At 44.4% G+C, this 20,901-nt stretch overlaps 1 protein-coding gene and 1 long non-coding RNA gene across 5 annotated transcripts in view; one reads left to right on the top strand and one right to left on the bottom strand.

Moving 5' to 3' along the window:
- Positions 1 to 20,901, top strand: part of LOC103717014 (phosphoglucan phosphatase DSP4, amyloplastic) — a 52,049-nt gene that overhangs the window by 20,449 nt on the left and 10,699 nt on the right. For 3 of the 4 annotated variants that reach the window (XM_026808419.2, XM_039123663.1, XM_039123664.1), the window contains exons 8-10: positions 3,500 to 3,632; positions 13,693 to 13,752; positions 18,372 to 18,428. In XM_026808419.2, coding sequence (XP_026664220.2) covers positions 3,500 to 3,632; positions 13,693 to 13,752; positions 18,372 to 18,428 — 250 coding nt within the window. The remainder of the gene's footprint in view (positions 1 to 3,499; positions 3,633 to 13,692; positions 13,753 to 18,371; positions 18,429 to 20,901) is intronic. The other variant, XM_039123665.1, reaches the window with a different exon arrangement.
- On the bottom strand, positions 15,737 to 16,330 carry LOC120109914. The gene is made up of 2 exons (XR_005510720.1): positions 15,972 to 16,330; positions 15,737 to 15,782 (listed from the first exon to the last, which is right to left on the bottom strand). It is a non-coding gene; the product is annotated as an uncharacterized LOC120109914 (long non-coding RNA).

Here is a 20,901-nt window from a genome sequence, read left to right as displayed (position 1 = left end):
AGATCTCTAGGAGAAGTTAGGTTGTTTATGTTGCTCTGTTGTCCAGAAAAGAATGAAGATAAAGATATTCCCTTTCATGTTCAACTCTTTCTAATTTTACAGGCCAAAGAGCTGCCGATACATACATACATACATAGATACAGTACATATGTATATATATCAAGGAACTGATTGTATTTAGAAATTGCCTCATGTGATCCAATATAAAAGGAAACAGATCATGATTGGTTTAGAGCTGCAAGATGCCATTATCAGTCGTAACATCATTCTTTCAATAGCAAACTTCATCGTAATGACAAATGCCAATTTCAATGAGAAGCTGCAGCTAGAAGATGAAAGGTTGGGCCAAGTCAATGTTACCATCATCGAGATGCAAGTATATCTTCAATTTATCAGAGAAAGAATTGTTTATAATTTTCATGAAGGGGAGGAAATCTGTATTAACTGTTCAATATGACAAAGCTAAGTCAGAAATATCCATCTTTTTCTTCAGCTAAGAAGATCAAAGAATATATAAGTTGTTTGATAGGTTAAATAACTTAATTGATCTACAGAAGGCCTGGAATGATAACATAATGAAATTTGGACCATGGAAAATAATCTCTATTTTATTCAGAATTTCAGATTATGGAAAGTCATTTCATGCTTGTCATATTGCAGAGCAGTGTATGGGTGACTTGAATGTGGGCACAGCAAAGAAGAGATTTCAATGCCAATGGACTGGAAGTTATATGCTTTCACAGCATATTACATATTTCAGTGATTTGTTAAGAAAGTTCTATTTTCTTTTTTAGTTCTTTTTAGCTTGTAATTTTAAATTTATGATCCAAGAGACCTTCCTTTGGGTTCCTGTGGTCCTCAGAATTCACATGATTCTTCTCAAATTGAAACTAGTGAAGATTGAGTTTCCCAAAATATTTATGAATCGGCCCATTTGTTCTTGACAATTTCTTTTTTCAATGATAGGTGAGTTTTATGTTGATAGAGCTAAAGGAGCTTGTGCATGTGGTGAAGTTGCATCCACAAAGAAAATCAACTTGTAGACTCAATATGATGAGCAGATGGGATGCAGCAAAGTCTCCGAAAGAAAGATTTCTTCCCATAGATTTAAAACATTTCTATCATGTTCCTTGCCTTCATCAACGAGAGGGAATGATGTTTGAGTAGTCAATGAAGATTTTTAAGCTATTGGCATGAACATTTGTATATCAGGAGAAGATGTTTTCATGGTGAAAGATAGAGCAGGTGTAGTGACTTCCATTGGAGACATCATAACTGGTTTCTTGAAACAATAGTAGAAGTCGAAGATATGATCTACCATGTCTACATATGTTCCATAATCTTTGTTTTGTTTATTAGATCAGATATGCAATGTTCCTAGGCTTCAAAGGATGAACTCAAGACAATAGACCTGTTTACTATCATTTTAGAAAGTAAGGCTTGGTCAATACTCATGCCGTTACATTGCTTAGTGACAATCATAGGCATTAAAGAAAAATAAATTGGAGTTAGCAAATAGAAGCAAAAAGAGATGAAACTTGCCATCTTGGGTGGAGAAGCAGTTGAGCTGATGTCTAGGTTGAGCTCAAGTTGAGCTAGAGAATAACCAGCTTATGCTTAGCTCATTACTGAACCTGCTTGATCTTGGCTCACTTAGGCTTGTAACACTAAGACAATTGGGGTGGATCCTGACTCAAAGCTCATGTTCCCACTATTACAGAGTAAAAGACTCAAATCCTCCATGTTCTGCCTACATTCTTAGTGATCCTGAACTGGATTTTCCCTTTATAACTTGTCTGGGCAGAGGATCACTTGAAGCAACCAACTATTGGAGTAAATACTGATTTAACAGTGGAAGTAGGTCTTTAGTTGATGTGCTTTAAGTTTCTTATTTCTTGTCTGTGCATGCACTAAAATACTGATATTCCAAGAGTTTGATATGATAATTGCATACAACGTCAATATATAATGTTCTTGGGTGATAGTAGGGAAAATGTGGTCCTGATAGCAAAGTTGTAAGTGGAAGCTCTCTTTTTTTTGGTACCTAAGTGGAAGCTCTTTGAGGATAAAGTTTTTCAGATCGAGATGGAGAACATGACGTGCAAGTGCAAATTCCAATGTGCTTGTGGGAGGAGTTAAGGGACAAGCGATTCCCAAAATGAACCATTTTCACTATCGTAATACTATTCTATGGAAGACTGAAGTGCTTGTCAAGGTGTCTGCAATAGAACTAAAGCAAAGTATATGATGTAGAGATGCTTATTTCATGTCGTGCTCTATAAATACCATGGAGACATGCAAGACCAGGTTCCTTTAGCTGATTTTTTGGTGGTAGTTTGATTGGAGTCTGTCAACAATGGATATGCTGAAAATAGAAGAGAGAGAATTCAATGACATCAGGTTTGTTATGAGTGGGATCATTAGAGGACAAGTAAAACCATTTAAAGTGGTTCTGACATGTGGATAATAGGCCACACAACATGACAAGTAGATGTTGTTAGAGGTTGCATAAATGGGAACTAGAGAAAGCTGGGATGAAGACATTGTATTCTGAAGGATTCTTTGGTAGGAATGAGTAGCAAAGTAGAATACACAACCCAACCCATGATGATCTGACAGGATCTGCCATTTATGATAGCAAAGAAGTTTTGTTTTATCTGTGGATATTAGTCATTGTTCAGTAATTTCTGTAGGACTCATTGGTAGAGGCCATCTTGATTCTTATTGATGTTATCCCAAAAGCATGTGACTAAACATTATCTATGCTTAAACATGAGAAGGTTTCATATCTTATGAAATGCTACAAATGTGAGAAGCAATATATTTCAGTAAGATATAGGTATTCCATTGAATATGTGGAGATAATACTATGATATTGGTGGTAATACATGTAAGATGTAACTATCTTCTCCCAGATTGGGGAGGAGTATAAGTGAGCTGGGTGCTCATCTTTTCCATTATCAGTCAGATTGCTCTCTCTGCCCCCCTCCCCTGTCTCTTTCTCTTCCTAAGGACTGTTGCATGTGTGTCCATGTCTTTACATGCTTGGGTTCATAGGCATGCACCTTTATTTGCATAGTCATTCTTCATGCCCAACAGCATGCAGGTTAGTGAACATTCTAAAAATTATTGAGAGGACTCTTTCTTGGGAGAGTTTGATCTACTGATTCATTGATACATATATTGCATAGAATTTTTGCATGTAAACCTCTTATCTTCTGTTCTTAGTATTATATGTGGCGTCTGATGGGCTAAAAGCAACGTTTGGAGGTAAGAACTTTTCCAGCATGTCATTTTAATCAGTGGCTTCTTTTTAAGGTTCTGTTTTCAAAGTTCCATATACTAACTTATACCTGATTATAGTACTCTTAATTACTCCAAATCTATCAGATCTGTTAATATTTTGCTCGGAACAGGACTACTTTGAAAATTCAATATACATGGCAAATTTACTGCATTATATAGTGCCTTCTATATGCCCTGATGTGAAATGCTGCAGGGATTTTGATGCATTTGATTTGAGGATGAGGCTTCCAGCTGTGGTTAGCAAATTACACAAGACCATAAACCGTAATGGTGGTGTGACTTATGTACATTGCACTGCTGGTCTTGGAAGAGCTCCAGCCATTGCGGTACACACCGGTTTATCAACAGCATAATAATCTGTATTTGCTCTTATTATATTTTCTTAGACTTATTTTACATTTATCTAAGATTATTTACAGGATCTTTTAAACATTTCTATTGCTTCTTTGACATTTTTCATGTAGCACTGCTCGATCAGTTTGTTGTCCATTGAAATTGATTAATCATTGTTTATATTCTTATTTTATCTTATATATTCTGTCTGAGGCAGATAGTTATAATGATCTAATGGAGAGATTTTTCTGCTCTTCCAACTTTTACATGATATGCTGAACCGGCACCTTGTGGGGATCAAACCTATATTTGACTGGTTTGACAATTGCATCCCAGGTTTAACACCCCCCCCCCCCCCCCCCCCCCCCCAACAAAAAAAAAGAAAAAAAGAAAAAAGAAAAGACAATTGAAGCCCAGTTCTGCTCATGGTAGTTTAGAAAATTGGCATAGAAGAAAGAGAGACTTTATCCGGGAGGGACAAGAAAAAAAAAAAACAAAATGGACTCATTGCTTGGATTATTTTATAGGTTTGCCACACCTTATGGAGTCATGCAGACAATTTGATTTCTAATAACATATAGATTCTCAATAATCAAGTTTAAGATTCACCAGCATACCGAGTGTCGGTACGCCACCCATACTGAATACCAATACCAAATTAATTTTCTTTGCTTTGGTTGGCATATTGAGCTACGGCAATTTGTATCGATCGCTCTCATGTTATTGCTTGCAAAGAGCATAGATATACATATGTAAATTCATGGCTTGCATGCATTTTCTAAGGTCAAAAGATCTGAAGCACCATTATCAGTTTCTAAAAGTTACTTCCTACCAATAGTCATATAATGCAGTATTGAATTATTGTTGCACTCAGTGATTAAAGAGTGTCAGATTTCCTGACCATAACAAACTTATTTGATCTGTCTTAATTGAAGCTTGTATTTTGTTACATTGATCAGTCTTCATTAACAAATCATGACTGCTTAGTTTTAGTGGCTGTCTAGTTGCTATCAGTTTTAGTTTGACAGATAAACATTAAGCATGATTGTATAAAACAGGTTTTAGGAAACTAAAGGGACTTATTTTTCATAAAATTCATTTTTTAGGACTTATGACCTGTCAATTTTTCTAAAATATTTTGATGGGGGGGCAAAATGGATCGTCCTTCTCAGGGCAAGGGATCGTCCCACCCCGGCTGGGCAGGCTGCAACACCAAACAGGCAGGACCTTGGTCGTGCCCAGAACCAGCCCAATCTCGGACTCCGCCGAAGGCTCAGTTAGCCTCAGCCGGATCTCTCGGCTACTACGACTTGTAGTGACCTCCTCTGATGTTTATAATGGTGTCCCGAGCCCGAGCTCGGAATGCCCTGCTGTGTCAGCTGCAAGCCAGAGAGCTCCTTCGACCGCGGGACTATTCGCCGATGCGGCCCAACCGAGCTCGGGGCGCCCTTATATTCGCCGACGGGCCCCGACCGAGCTCAGGGCGCTCCTTATCTATTCACCGACGCGCCCCAGCCGAGCTCGGGGCGCCCCTTTATCTATTCACCGACGCGCCCCGGCCGAGCTCGGGGCGCCCCTTATCTATTCGAACTCGGGGTGCCCTACCGAGCAAACCTCGGAATCGGAAAAGCTAGGCCGACTTCAGTACGTGCCAAGCCGACCTTGCCAAATAGATGATGCGACCTCTCATCGAGCTCAACCTCGCCCATGACCGCATCCACGTGCGTGCCCACGCCCACCTGCGTGGCCGTACGTTACAACATCACCGAACCATGCTTTGCTTGCTGCCGACGATAGCCAAAGAAAATGCCATGCTGCTCCAGCCATACCCCGTCACACTTATTAATGTCTTATCGTTCGCAGGAACGGCCTACACCGTGCGCTTCAAGCAAGCATTAACTACGCACCACCTGTCTAAAATCCATCTCCTCCCATAATGAGGACATGCCATACCTCCGCCACCCGGACACCCCTACCGGAACTATAAATAGCCCCATCAGGTAACATAAAGGGGGACTCTTGGACCAATTAAGATCCACTCTAACTTGAACGTCGGAGGGCCCTCACCGGAACCACCGGTGAGGCTTCGTGCAGGTACGCCGTCGCGCAGGTGGTGGCTCTCCTTTCTCCGCTCCAGCTGGCAGCTCTCTCGACTCCCCCGGTGTGGTCACCCTCGGGCCAAATTTGAACCACAACATTTGTCTCTAGATTAAGGGCCTAAGTCGTAATCATGAGGTCAAGGAGTCACGGAACTCCAAATGCATCGAGTAGCCGGATACCAACACCCGGCAACTCGCTTCAAAGTCCACCCCCTGCATCACCTACGCCGGCGGACCAAGCTCTTCAGGTCCAGCCAGAGCAGTTTTACCGGCTCGCCCAGCAAGTCCAAACGCTTACTGCGGCTGTTCAAGGCCTCCAGCAGATGGGAGCTTCGTCCGTCGCCGAACTCAGCAAGAATGTTGAGAAATTGGAGCAACAAATCCAGACGCTCCGGGACTAAGTTGCGAAGCGCCATAAGGAGCGTAGTCGGTCAAGGAGCAAATCCCTCCGGCGCAAGAGAGATCTTTCCCGGCCTAGAAGCACGGTTCATCCGATGTCTCCCCTCCAGAAGCCCGAAAAATATGCTCCCTCCAAAGGTTTGGAAAGTACACTCCCCTCACATCCACCCAGGCAGGGATTCTCATGGAGATCGAGGGTCATGGCTATCTCCAACCTCCATCAAAGATGCGACCATCAGGGTCGCGGAAGCGCTCAGACAAGTACTGCCACTTCCATAGGAATTACGGTCATGACACGAAGGACTGCTACCAGCTCCGCGATAAGATCAAGGCACTTATCTGCCAAGGCCTGCTGGGTCGGTTTGTTCGTGGTCAAGCTAACAGAAGGGAGCCCGAGGGACAGAGCCCAGAGCCACGCGACGGGCAGAACGACAACTGTCCCATCACGAGCACCATCAACGCTGTAGCCGTGTATCCCACATGCTAGCGGCTCCTTGACCTCGGGGGCAGTGAAGAGGCCTCATCCCCATCAGCCCGGGTCTAACGATCCGAGACTCAAGCTACAACCCCTGGACGGAACTTTAGCCCCTCCAGATTAGGATTTTAAATCCCAAAATGTGTTATCAATAAAATTATCCTATAGGACTTCTTTGAAGCATCTTTGAAATGTCTTAATGGACTCGACATGCCCTGATTGGCCCCACGACATGAGTTATATATATAGCGATAAATCTATAAAGTCGCCCCTCGAGCTCAGCTCGGGACTCCCTGCAGTATCGACTGCGAGCCAAAATGCTCCGCAACTGCGGGATCCAAATCAACAATGTCGTCCCTCGAGCTCGGGTCGGAATGCCCTGCAGTGTCGACTGCGAGCCAAAGTGCTCCGCGACTGCAAGATCCAAATCATCAAAGTCGTCCCTCGAAATCGGCTCGGGACGCCTTGCAATGTCGACTGCGAGCCAAAGTGCTCCGCAACTATAGGATCCAAATTAAGAAATTCATCCCTCGAGCTCGGCTCGGGATGCCCTACAGTGACGACTGCGAGCCAAAGTGCTCTGCGACTGCAGGAGACCGCAGGCGCCCTAATCTGAGTGAGGGCGTCCTGTAGAGTCAGGAAGAGCCGAAGATGCCCATCGACTGCAGGCGCCCTGGTCTGAGTGGGGGCGTCCTACAGAGTCAGGAAGAGCCGAAGAGGCCCATCGACCGCAGGCGCCCTGATCTGAGTGGGGCGTCCTGTAGAGTCAGGAAGAGAAGAAGAGGCACCCTGATCTGAGTGGGGGCGTCTCCATCCTCGAGCTGGTGCTTACCCTCGAGCTAGTTTCTATCCTCGAGCTGGTGCCTACCCTCGAATTCGCTTTTATACTCGAGCTGGTGCTTGCCTTCGAGTTGGTTTCTACCCTCGAACCGATGCTTACCCTCGAGCTGGTTTCTACCCTTGAGCCGGTGCCTACCCTCGAGTCTGTTTCTATCCTCGAGCTGGTGCTTACTCTCGAGCTGGTTTCTGCTCTCGAGCTGGTCCCTACCCTCGAGTTCGCTTCTATCCTCGAGCTGGTGCCTACCCTCGAGTCCGTTTCTACCCTCGAGCTGGTCTTTACCCTCGAGCTGGTTTCTATCCTCGAGCCGGTTTTTACCCTCGAGCTGGTTTCTATCCTCAAGCCGGTGCCTACCCTCGAGTCCATTTCTATCCTCAAGCCAGTGCCTACCCTCGAGTCCATTTCAATCCTCGAGCTGGTGCTTACCCTCAAGTCCATTTCTATCCTCGAGCTGGTGCTTACCCTCGAGCTGGTTTCTACTCTTGAGCTAGTCCCTACCCTCGGGCTCGTTTCTACACTCGAGCTGGTGCCTACCCTCAAGTCCATTTCTACCCTCGCGCTGGTTTTTATTTTCGAGCTGGTCCTCGAGCTCGCTTCTATCGGGCTGGTGCCTACCCTCGAGCTGGTTTCTACCCTCGAGCTAGTTTTCCTTACTCTCCAATGTCACCTCTTGAGCCGGCCTCGAAGTGCCCTGCAGTACCGAATGAAGAGCTGCGAGCTCGTTCGACTGCAGGTACTTTTATCCTCCAAGATCGTCTTGCAAAATCGACCACAAGCCGAAAGAGCTCTCCCAACCTGGGTCTTGGGAAAAACTCGAGGGCGACCCGAGCCCGAACCAAGTGCCCCAGCTGAGGTCCACAGAGATCTACGAGGCAAAAAGGTGCTAAAGCTTGCGACAATCTCCTACCTAAAAAGCCCCCTGGCACACTATAGTGCAAAAAGAAGACCTTGGGCTCAGTCCCCGCAAAAGGTCCGAAGCAGACCTGATGTTCGACCTAGACGCCTAAAGCACACCAGTGGACGGGCTCCGGAATAAATGAACTCTTCACCGGCTTTGCAAGGTTATCTCTGAGTTGGAAGTAAATGCCAAGTGCAGAGACTTGGCAAAAACTTCACACAAAGGTCCTACTATGTGAAGGTTAAGCTAGCACTTAAGCTATATAGCTTGGACCCTATTTAGCCGAACACAAAAGCCCAACGCCAAGTACCAAGTGAGACGAGTTCAAATACTTCGTCGGACTTCAAAATGCAAAGCATTGAAAAAAAATGTACTTCATTGATATTAAAAGGGCCAAGGGCCGAGTACAAGAGAAATTGACCTTGAGGTCGGGTTGAATACAAAAGGCCCGAGTGGCCGACTTTACAAAAAGAAAAACAAAAGCTAGCTCAGTCGACTTGGACGACCTCGGCACCGACCTCAGGAGCAGCTTCAGTTTCGACGCCAGCCTCGGAAACGGCTTCTAATTCCATCCCAGTGGCGACTTCGGGGATAATCTCTGGCCCAACTTCAGTAATGGCCTCTGCAGCACCCCCGTCCTTCACCTCGGCAGTGTCGCCCAGGTTCGGTTCAAGGCCGCTGAGGTCGACTCCAGGGCAGAACTATTGGGCTTGATCACGACAATTCTCAAAGCCCTGGATCATAGCGCTGGTAGCCCCCTTCGCCAGCTCGTCGAGGTATTCCTTGGATTGACAAAAATTCTCAACGGCTTCCCGAGCAGACTCCCCCACGAGCCTTTCAAGTCGGTCGGCCTTCAGCCTCAGGGCCTTGGCTTCGTTCCGCTGGCTGTTTAGTGCAGCTTCGAGCTCAAAGATACGACCTTCAGCGGATGAACAAGCCCGGGCGTGCTCGACCTCCATATTCTGGATCCGGGCGAGTCCGTCTTTAATCAGAGCTTCGGCCGCCCGTGCTTTCTTCCTGGCCCTTTGATGTTGCTGCTCGGCGGTTGCCGCCCTCTCCTCAGCCTCGTGCTGCCGCTGCTCGGCGGCCGCAGCCCTTTGCTCGGCCTCACGCCGTTGTTGCTCGGCAGTCGTCGCTCGTTCTTCGGTCTCTTGCTGCTGCTGAGCGGCAGTCAGTGCTCGAGTCTCGGCCTCCTGTCTCAGAAGCTCGGCGTGCTCCATCCTCGGCCGAAGCGCCCTCAACTCCCCCCGATAGCTAGACACGCCGGACACAAGCATGTCGATCATATGGAGAATATGGCGCAAGAAACGAAATGTTAACCGAAATTGAACACTCAAATGTGTGAAAAGAAAAAGAGTGGTATCACTTACCAAGATGCTGACGGTATAGGCCTCGTCGGCAAACACATCGAACCCCAGCTGGTCCAAAAAAGACCGGTCGCCCGAAAGCGTGGCGCAGCGAACAAGCTCGTGGGCGACGTTGCCGGACTCAAGAGCCATGTCGTCTTCGAACAAACGACACTCCGGCCGGAATCGCCTCCTTCCGATCTCGGAGGGAGTAGACTCTACCCCAGCTGAGGTCGGGACCCTGGCTGCGGTCGCAGCCTCGACTGGAGTCGGGACACCGGCTGAGCTCAAGACCTCGGGAGGAGTCCTAGCCCCAACAGGAGTCGGGACCTTGGAAGAAGTTGGGACCTCAAGCCCGCTCCTCGGCTCGAGACCCAATTCACGCGGTTGGGTGGCCTCGTGAACCTCCTGAGTTTGGCCGACAGACACAGCGGCCACTTGTTCACTGGTGCCCCCCTATCGTTGATGGGGGCACCTCGACCTCCACCGAGGGGACTTGCTCGAACCCAGCCCGAGCAGGGTCGGCAGCCTCAATCTGAGCGAGCTCACCCCGCTCAATCCCAGAGCTAGAGGCAGCTCTGGCCTTCTTCGGCTTTCTCTCGGACTGAGCTCCATCCGAGGCGACCACCCTCTTCCTATACCTGGTCATCAATATCTCAGCACTGAAGATCATCCCTGCGATTTCTGGCAAAAAGACTTTGTTAGAATTCGGCATAGGAAAAAGAAAAGAGAAGTAGCTGCGCCGCCCTTACCATCGGGACGAGCCGAGCTCGGGGCGACATTCAACAAGGCCGCCTCGCTGAGCAGGTCGGAAAGCCATGGAGTCCCTTCCAGCCTGAGCAGCCTGTCTAGAACGCCCTGCTTGAACTGTGACAACTGGGGGAGCTTGTTATTCACCGTGGCCCACGGAAAGCTCCAGGTCGGGTTAAACCCCCACGATCGCTCGGAGGAAACAAAGAAGAATTTATCCTTCCACCCATGAATGGAGGAAGGAACGCCCTGGAAGAGCTTGCGGCCTCCCTGAAAGGAGAAGTACCACCATCCTCTGTATGCGAGGTTGCCTTTTAATATAAAGCAACTCCAAAAGACGCTCATCAAGGAGGGTAGACCATGTGCAAGGCAAAGAGCGAGGAAGCCGATTATCATTCTCCACGAGTTCGGAGCGAGCTGCGCGGGGACGAGACGGTAAGTCGTCAAGAGCTCGTTCACAAACCCGTGCAGAGGAAACCTCAACCCTGCTCGGAGTGTTTCTATATACACCCCGATTCGACCTCTAAGGGGGTCAACGGCTCGAGCCCCGGGCTCCGGAAGCTCGAGGATGAACTCAAGAGAAAAAAAAAACGAGCCTGAATCAAGCCCAGCTTCTCTACACTGATGCTCGAGCTAGTCCCATACGGACCTTGGTTCACCTCGATTTCAGCCTCCACATCTGAAGAAGCCTAGGCTCGGGATGAACCTGTGCCGAGCATCAGGGCCCTTGTAGGCGACCTCATTGCTTTTGTCACAAAATCAAAAAAAAAAAAGAAAAAGACAAGAAGTTCTCTGAGCGACCGAAAAGGGATAAAACACCTACCTAAGAGTTCGCCGAAGAAGATGACCGGGAGAAGAAGGATGATCGCCGGAAATCGAGAGCAAGGCTCGTCGCAAAGGTCGCCAGGAGCTCCAAAAACACCTAATGAGAAGCTCGAACACCACAGCAACGGCAGCCAGAGAGAAAAGAAGTAGGGGCAAGAAGGATCAAATAAGGACCTTAGGGTCCCTTCCAGGCCTTATATAGCCCACTACAATGGCTCTGATCGGCTAACCTAAGCGATGAAGCGAGCCAAATCCCACCGAGTGGCAGGCCCAGAAGCGACCTCAGCAAATCTTCCTGGATCGTGGCACTAAAAGCTGATTATTATGGGGGGGCGTTTCGGAGAACGAGATATTAATAACCGGCCCCTCGTGTTCCATCAGGCGAGGCACTTCGAGGGACGGGGCATTAATGATTGACCCCCTTGCGTTCCATCCAGCAATGCCTTGAAAAAAAGTGCGCACGTGGCACATTAAAGAGCTCCCACGACCGTTTCTGCTTAGAGTAACGTAGCAACCTAAGCCACACAAGCCCTGCTCAGGAAGCCTGGCTCGAAGCCATCGGCCCTGACAACACACCAAGTGTTCCCTGCTCGGTGCGTACGTCTTCATAGGCACTTAATCACAACGCAGAACGACCAACAATCCAGCTACTTCCTTCGCCCGAGCCAAAGAGCGACTCGACCTCGGAAGTCAGAGGGCAAATGATGGGGGCAAAATAGATCGTCCTGCTCAGGGCAAGCGATTGTCCCACCCCGGCTGGGCAGGCCACAACACCAAACAAGCAGGATCTTGGCCTTGCCCAGAACCAGCCCAATCTCGGACTCCGCCGAAGGCTCAGTTAACCTCGGCCGGATCTCTCGGCTACTACGACTTGCAGTGACCTCCTCTGATGTTTATAATGGCATCCCGGGCCCGAGCTCGGAATGCCCTGCTGTGTCAGCTGCAAGCCAAAGAGCTCCTTCGACTGCGAGACTATTCGCCGACGCGGCCCGACCGAGTTCGGAGCGCCCTTATATTCGCCAACGCGCCCCGACCGAGCTCGGGGCGCCCTTATATTCGCCGGTTCGGGGCGCTCCTTATCTATTCGCCGATGCGCTCCGACTGAGCTCGGGGCGCCCCTTTATCTATTCGCCGATACGCCCCGACCGAGCTTGAGGCGCTTCTATCTGTTCGTCGACGCGCCCCGACCGAGCTCGGGGCGCCCCTTATCTATTCGACGACGCGCCCTAGCCGAACTCGGGGCGCCCTACCGAGCAAACCTCGAAATCGGAAAAGCTAGGCCGACCTCAATACCCGCCAAGCCGACCTTGCCAAATACATGATACGACCTCTCATCGAGTTCGGCCTCGCCCACGACCGCATCCACGTGCGTGCGTGCCCATGCCCACTTGCGTGGTTGTACGTTACAATATCACCGTGCCATGCTTTGCTTGCTGGCCGACGATAGCCAAGGACAACGCCATGCTACTCCAGCCATACTCCGTTACACCTATCAATGCCTTACCGTTCACAAGAACGGCCTACGCCGTGCACTTCAAGCAAGCATTAGCTGCGTGCCACCTGTCTAAAACCCATCTCCTCCCATAATGAGGACGGGCCATACCTCCGTCACCTGGACACCCCTACCGGAACTATAAATAGCCCCATCAGGTAACATAAAGGGGGACCCTTGGACCAATTAAGATCCGCTCTAACTTGAGCGTCGGAGGGCCCTCACCGGAACAACCGGTGAGGCTTTGTGCAGGTACGCCGTCGCGCGGGTGGTGGCTCTTCTTTTTCCACTCCAGCGGCAACTCCCTCGACTCGCCCGGCGTGGTCACCCTCGGGCCAAATTTGAACCACAATATATGTTTTATCAAAAGAAATCTTTTTTTTTTTTTTGTAAGGCTCATGTTTTGTATAAAGACATTACTAAAAAACGTAATAGCCAAGAAGCCTCTTAGTCTGGTATGACAATTGAATAATTTCTAGTAACTTGAGATTAATTCTAACTTTAAAGTATGTAATTTGCTAGTATAACATGATGTTTTCTCTCGGCTTGGTAAATGTTTCGACCTCGTTGGTTGAAAAGGAAATATTGTCCTCATTTTGCTAAGCATATCTTTTACAAGCTGGATTATGATTACATTTTTTTATGTTTTTTCCCTTCTCTTTTGGTGTTTTTTTTTGCCTCACGTTTCTGATGTGGTAGTGATGGTTGCTTTGATTTGTGTATCTTGCTCAGATTATTGACATGCTTTTGCTAACTATATGTTTTGTGAGCTAGATTAGAATCTTGTTTATGTTTATGTTATTTTCTTGGCATAGTTCTGGCTCATGATTCTGAAGGAATAGTTCTTGTGGTTGAAGTTATGATGATTTCATCATGTATCATTCCCAGGGAATTTTCAGATAGTAGCTTACTAATGCTTCTGTAAACGCAGCTGGCTTACATGTATTGGATCCAAGGCTATAAACTTAGTGAAGCACATCAACTACTGCTGGTAATCCTCAAAATCTTCAGTCAAGATGATGTATTGGGATCTTTTTTGGATCATTTCTAATACAAATGTTGGGGACATGGTGAAATATTACGCGCCCCCCCCCCCCCCCCCCCCCCCCCCCCCCCCCCCCCCCACAAACAACACACACACACTTTGGATAAAAGATTTTGTGTACATTGCTGAATTAGTGAAAACATTCCATACCTATATCATAAACATGATTTTGTTGTTTTCCTTCTCTGATCATGTCAAAAATATATGTGACCTTGAGATGCTTGTGTTAAAAAATCTTGAGCGCTGCAAAATATAATAAGAAATTATGAGCACTCCGAACATTATATTGGTTTATAATCACCATAGTCTACATTGGTGATTCTCATAAGTCATAACTAAATATTAAGATCTGACATAAAATGAGAGTGATTGAATGTTTTAGAAAATGAGTGTGGTTGTCAGGATATATTCTGAGGTTTCTTTTGTTTTTTGGTGCAAATATTCTGAGGTTTCTAACAAGGAGTTCTTATTCCAAATGGGAAATAATCAAATCTTAGACTGTTTCCCATCTGAAAACTTAGAGACTTAGGGTTGTATTTGTGCTTTAGTCTATACAGATATATACAACCTGTGTATGGCCTGCGACAGATAAGAATGTTACACAAAACACATAAATGAGAAATAGTTTATGTAAAACATGTATGCACAGCCACATCAACAAGCTACAGCATATCTTGTAACATCATTAAAATTTCAGTGGCTCAACAATAGTGTCTAAGATATTAGAAACAAGAGTCATATGCCTTCATGATGAGATTTACTTTTTTCCTTGGTAGATGGTATGCAGGAAAAGGTGAAATAATATAATGGAACGAACAGATGAAGCAACCTTAATCACTATATGTCTTGTCCACTTGCAAGAAGCCTTATTGTCAGTGATCTGGATCGCACTCTGATTATCACAATATAGTGGAGTAGGGGAAGAAAAGCTGGCTGACACACATCAGAGAGGAGCTAACAAAAGCTGAACTTTATTCTACATCAAAAGCAGAGCAAGGCATGTCATCTTGCTTATAGCTTTTTCGAGAGATGAATTATCCTTAATGGAGATACAGAAACCAGAATGAATTAATGATTATCGGTATATCACAAGCTTATTCAATGTAAATATAAGCTTCAGGCTCTAGAACTAGGAGCCGTGGTGGAGGTGAAGAGTAGCATGCTAGGGTTTTCATGAAGGTATCAAAATTGCACGAGACAAATGCAAGAAACAAAATGAGTGGTATCGGTGAACCAGTTGTTATGTGGACACCTTGTGCAAGTTATACTGAGAAATTATTAGGCAAACTAGTTATCACCAAGCTGTCAATAACAAGTGGGATGATCAAACACCTTACCATTTTTAAAGGAAAGCTTCTGATGAATCTTTGTCATGGTATTAATTGGGTCAGAACCATAGAGGTGGGAATGACTGCGTATATCAAAAATATACTGCCACAACTGGTTCGCAAGATAAGATAACTCAAGATCGAAGAAGTAGAGAAAAGGTTAAGTTTCTTTATATCAAATTCACCTTGCAACGCTGCTTCATTTTCAGAAATGTGGCAGTATCATCTCCAGTACGTGTCCTTGGCTTCGAGGAAAAGAATATGTATGCTACATCAGGATTGTCTAACAAAGAGCATGCATACTAGGTCTACGTGAGTCTTTTCTAAAGAACAATGGATGAAAGGTGTTCGAACCAAGCAAAAGAAGCCTGTTTGAGCTCATAGAGTGCAGTGGGAATGACAAACAATGGCAATACAGATCTGATGTCATTCATGCGAGAATCTGGACTGATTATTATCACACTTGTTAAGCCTTGAAGATCTTTTTGTGATGTCTCTAGTTCAACTGATTCCACTTATCAGAAATGCAAGTCTTGAATTCTAAGCAAATAGTGATTTATGTAGAGTTGTGACATAAAACTTATATAGCTGAAGAATATCTAGTCCAAAATTATGAGCCTCCTTTTGGTAGATGTCGTGGAGAATGACCTCACCAAGGTTCGCTGTACCGGTCGGTACTGGTCGGTACCGAGCGTACCGTACCCGTACCGATGGATACCGGTATCGGTACACCAATATCGGTACGGTTGGTACCGAGCGTACCGTACCGACACTCGGTACGCCTATACTAGTGCGGCACCGGTACGGGGTTCGGTACCGGTACGGCGAACCTTGGACCTCACTTTTGATGCCATGGTTAAAAGGAAATATTAGGTAGTAGATTCAACGTTGCCTGGAACTGGTAGGGCACTGTACTGGTTGTCCGGCAGGACGAGTCGGTACGGGCCCACACCATACTGTGTCGGGCCCGTACCGACACAATAGAAGAGATGGGGGAGAGAAAGAACAAGAGAGGAAAAGAGAGAGAGAGAGTGGGGGAGGGAGGGAGAGAAAGAAAGAGAGAGGTTGGCCAGCAGAAGCCGGAGAGCCTCCGCACGGAGGAGGTGGAGGCCGGGGAGACACAAAAAATGCAAAAATAAAAAGGGCCCCCTCCGGGCCCCTATTTCGAAAGAAACAGGGGACCGGAGGTGGAGCCCCGCCTCGTGTCTCTCCAAGCCTCTACCTCCGCGCGGAGTTTCCCCGGCTTCTACCGGCCTCTCTTCCTTCCTCTACCTCTCGCTCTCTCTCTCTCTCTTCTTTTTTCTTCTCCTTCGCCCCCTTTGGCGACAACGTCTTGGTTTCAATGCTAGAATCGTTTCGGTCCGCCGCTGATACGGCCCGGGATGCCCCGAAACGGGCCAGTTCAGGATGGTTTTGCAGACCTTGAGTAGATTGGTTGTGGGCTTTATGTTGAAACATAAAAGTATGTGAGATGCTTGAATGGAGCCATGAGGTGCAAATTTTTTGGAACAAAGGACCATTTTATCTTTTTTGAGACCACAAACGAGAAGCAATGCTTTCATAATCAAGGTTTTCAATATCGACTTATACTGCCTGGTATAGTCTTACCATACCAACCTAGTAACGTATTAGGAGTGTATAGAGGTTCAATATATTGCTATACTGACACATGGTATAGTTGTTGTACTAACTCTAGCAACATAACATGTGTTAACGTAGAGGCATAACATACCAAGCATACTTGTTTGGTACTGAGATTGTAATCTTTGTCAATAATATTATGTTTCAACTTTCAGGACATTCACAAATCAGAAAATCATCAAAAAGCTATTTTTATTTTTAAGGCATTTTGTTTCAACCTCTAGATTGAAAGAAATCATGGTACCTCACAATGATTTTAGAATGAAAGAGGACTTAGACAAGATTTTGATCATCGATGAATAAGGTTCACCGTACCAGTGTCAGAGGGGGTATTGGCTGGCAATTGGCCCGGTAGGGTATAGGTCCATGCTGTGGTGTTTCGAGGCGTACCGACACAGGACAAGCCAGAGTTGGAGGGGGAGAGGGAGGAGAGAGAGGAAAAGAGAGAGGGAGAGGGATGAAGGGAGGGAGAGAGAGAGGGCTGGAAAGGGGGTTGCCCCTGTCTTGTTTCGAAACAGGGGATGCCCTTTTTTTTGTAAAGTTTGAATTGAAATTGGCAAATGCTTTGCCAACTTTCTTTTGAGTGAGGTTGGCAAATCATTTGCTAATTTCAATTCGAGATTTACGGAGAAAAATCTAGGCATCCCATTTCAAAACAATGGCAACCCCCTATTTCAGCAAGGGGAGAGAGAGGAGGGAGAGGGTGGAGAGAGAGATGGAGAAGGAGAGGGAGAGCGAGACTCAACTTGAGAGTTGAATGAATCTTCGAAGAGACGAAGGAGGTGATGAGAGAGGGAGAGAGGGATTCGAGGTTGGAACTGGTAGAGAGGGAGAGGGGAGCATTGAACAAGCATTGAAATCATCGGGAGGGGAGAGATGAGTCCATAGTAGCTCGAATGCCATGCTAGGATTTATGTCTCGAACCGATGGGATGAATCGTGCTGGTAAACGGCCGGTCCAGTTCAGTATGCTTCAAATCGGCCCGTTCGACATGGTTCTTCAGATTTTGTTGCTGAATTTTATGTTTCCTCCTCTTCATCTCAGTTCCCCTAACTTCTATCACCCTCCATGTTGAGCTAGGCCCAGGTTTCGAATTTGAGCAATGACTTACTGGATATACTGGAGCAAATATCATTACTCGACACCTTAGAGTGACTAATTGTGACTAGAAACCCAAATGATATAAATTTATGTGTTTAGGTACGTAACACACTGAACTTTGGAGGCATGTTCAATCGAGAAAACTTTTGCATGAACATCGTGATCTCCGGGTGTGTGATTTTATTTTTTTTGTTGCTTACTCTCCTTAGTGCCTTTATTTTGCATCCTGTAATGGTTTTGATTTGTGTTTACATGGTAAGACTGATTTAAATTTGCATGATACTAGGCTCGACATATATATCATGAGATCTTGATTAGAGAATTAATACTAGATAATTATATTAAACTGTTTCATATGATTAATTCACATGGAACTGTACATGGTTTTTCAATTAGATATGCCTTTTAGCATGAATAATTGAATTAAACTGTATCGAGCTATAACTTTTTTGTTCATTTTGACTTGTTCTTCTATGATCCTTAATTTGATTGTAGAGTAAGCGACCTTGCTTCCCGAAACTGGATGCCATTAAGAATGCAACTATTGATATTGTAAGTCAAATAATCTGTATCTCAAGATATTACAAGTTCTATATGTTATTGTCTATCGATCTACAACCTGTAATGTATTGTATATTTTTTTCAAATATTAGTATTTAATAGGCAATATATCTACATTTATTCTTACCCTATATTATGTTAATTTTGTGTTTATAGTGTTCTTGCTCTTGGTTACAGTATTGATTGCTGGAGCTCAGCATCATTTATGACACATTTGGTGTAATGATATCTAACTTTTCCTCTTAACCTGAGACTTGCTCTTTTGTTTCAATTGAGCATTGACCAATAAATCTTCTAGTAACTGTAATACAATAATGAATGCTGCTAAACCAAACAAGTAGCTCAACATAGATAACTCTTATCAAAAACCAAAAATCTGGAGATTTGGGAATATCTTTCTTTGAGGAGCTTAACATAAAACCTCATAAGTTATGTTTCGTGAATTCTTCATTTTGCCATCATTTTGTCAGGCATGTACCATCATTTTGGCAAGGATTCTCCATGTGTTGAAAGTAATAAGAAAACTAATATGCAAAGTTTTTTTTTTAATAAAATTTGAGTTTTAAAATTTGCATTCTTTGACCAAAACTTAAATGATGAGGTTGACATTGGTTTCTTTTTCTTTTGTATCTCCATAAAACATTGAAGACACACCCAATATTATTAGGATGAGGGATTGAGTCTGAAGTTATGTAGGTGGTTAGATTGGATTGTGTCGCTGACCATAGTTTTTTATTTTGATCTTCAAAATTTAGAAATCTAAAAAAACTGTGAAAATTGAAAATGTGTCAGTTATAAAGTAGATGAACAAAGAGTCAAATGCCATAATATAAGATATCTTGTTTCAACAATCATGCATCCACATATAACATGTCTAATGAGACAAGCATCATATTTAATTATTCTGGATATTTATATGCAATCTAATAATAAATGAAACTTTTATGTAGAATGTTTTTACGAAAATAATCAGATTTTAACAAATGGTTGTAGAAATATGAAAAATTCTGCCTCTTGATCTTAATTCCTTGAACTCCAAATCTTTTTCACTAATTTTACGTGTCTGGGTTTGAGATACATAAGTAATTCTAAAATCCATACAATGGACTTCCACATGATTTAATATCTAAATAACATGATCCATTGGATCTTATGATCAAAAGGGACTATATAATGCATAATATAGATTTAGATATCATGGTTTATTGAATCCTGATCCAAGAATGAGATTAGGATCATAAGATCCAGATCCTGGATCATGAGATTTTAACAACAGTGTTCAGAGTTCAGACTTCAGATAAATGCATGTATGTATATGTATGTGTATTATAATTATAGAGACCATAGTTATTTGGAGAACAGGAGTTTAGGAAAGCTTCAAAGTCATCCATCCACTTATACATGGATGGTCCAATTATATGGTGATGCAGTCGCCATAGTGGCAAATAATAATACAAGAATACAGAAGATTATTGTCTATGTCAGATGTAAAGTACAACATGTATCTAGAGTTAACACTAACAACTGTCAACCTAGAGGTCTTGATAATGTATAGTTATATTCTGGACAAAGAAACATAGTTTTTGGCTACCATGTGGAATTCTAGCATGTAAGATTACCTTAGATAATCAGGTTTGCTTCCAGTTAATCACGCGTATTGCAGAGAAGTAATTTAATAAACGATCTAAAGTAACTCTTTGGATGCAGAATCTTTAGCAAATAGTGATTTACTATTAATAGTGCATTTACTTTGGCTTTTTTACTTCAGCGCTGGATACGAAAATGCAATTTCTTTTCTTAAAAGTTGTCATCCTCTCTCTTTGTCCAGTATCTTTCTAAGCTTATGTTAATTTCGGAGGTCTGCTTATTGGTTAGAGTTTAAGGTGCAGTACCTGCCACTAGCCTTATATGTTTCATGGTAAATTTTCTCTCTCGCCTAAATTTGCCTAAATCTGAAATGCACAATTTATATTTAAACCTTAACAGCAGAAAGAAGATCAAAGTTCCCCATAAAATTTATAATGGGGCATGTAAATATATTTGCACTGAATGGAATATTATAAGTGCTACATACATAATGTTGTTATTATGAGAAGCTCATTTACTTTGTTACCATTATAGGAATTATTTAAAATACTCCATGTACTTTTCAATATTTTGCACTCACAAAACAGCACCAAGGGCCCATCTATAACAAGAATGTACTTTATGTGGCTGGTACGGAGGAGAGTAGACAACAGCATGGATTTATGCTTATATGCACTCGCCATTTTGATGATCTTGATGTTATATGGGATGAACAACCTCTGGGGTAATGGTTAATCTGTTGAAGAAATTATGTTTTCATGATCTGAGACAATGGTGTGAAGTTATTGGAATTAATCATGTATGTTTTTGTTTGTTCTTTGAAACCTTAATATGCTCAACCTTCCATTCAAATGATTTGGTCTTCATGTTGCTGGTA

This window comes from Phoenix dactylifera, chromosome 2 (assembly GCF_009389715.1).
Source record: "Phoenix dactylifera cultivar Barhee BC4 chromosome 2, palm_55x_up_171113_PBpolish2nd_filt_p, whole genome shotgun sequence".
NCBI lineage: Eukaryota > Viridiplantae > Streptophyta > Magnoliopsida > Arecales > Arecaceae > Phoenix > Phoenix dactylifera.
This window is presented reverse-complemented; position numbering and strand designations above follow the sequence as displayed.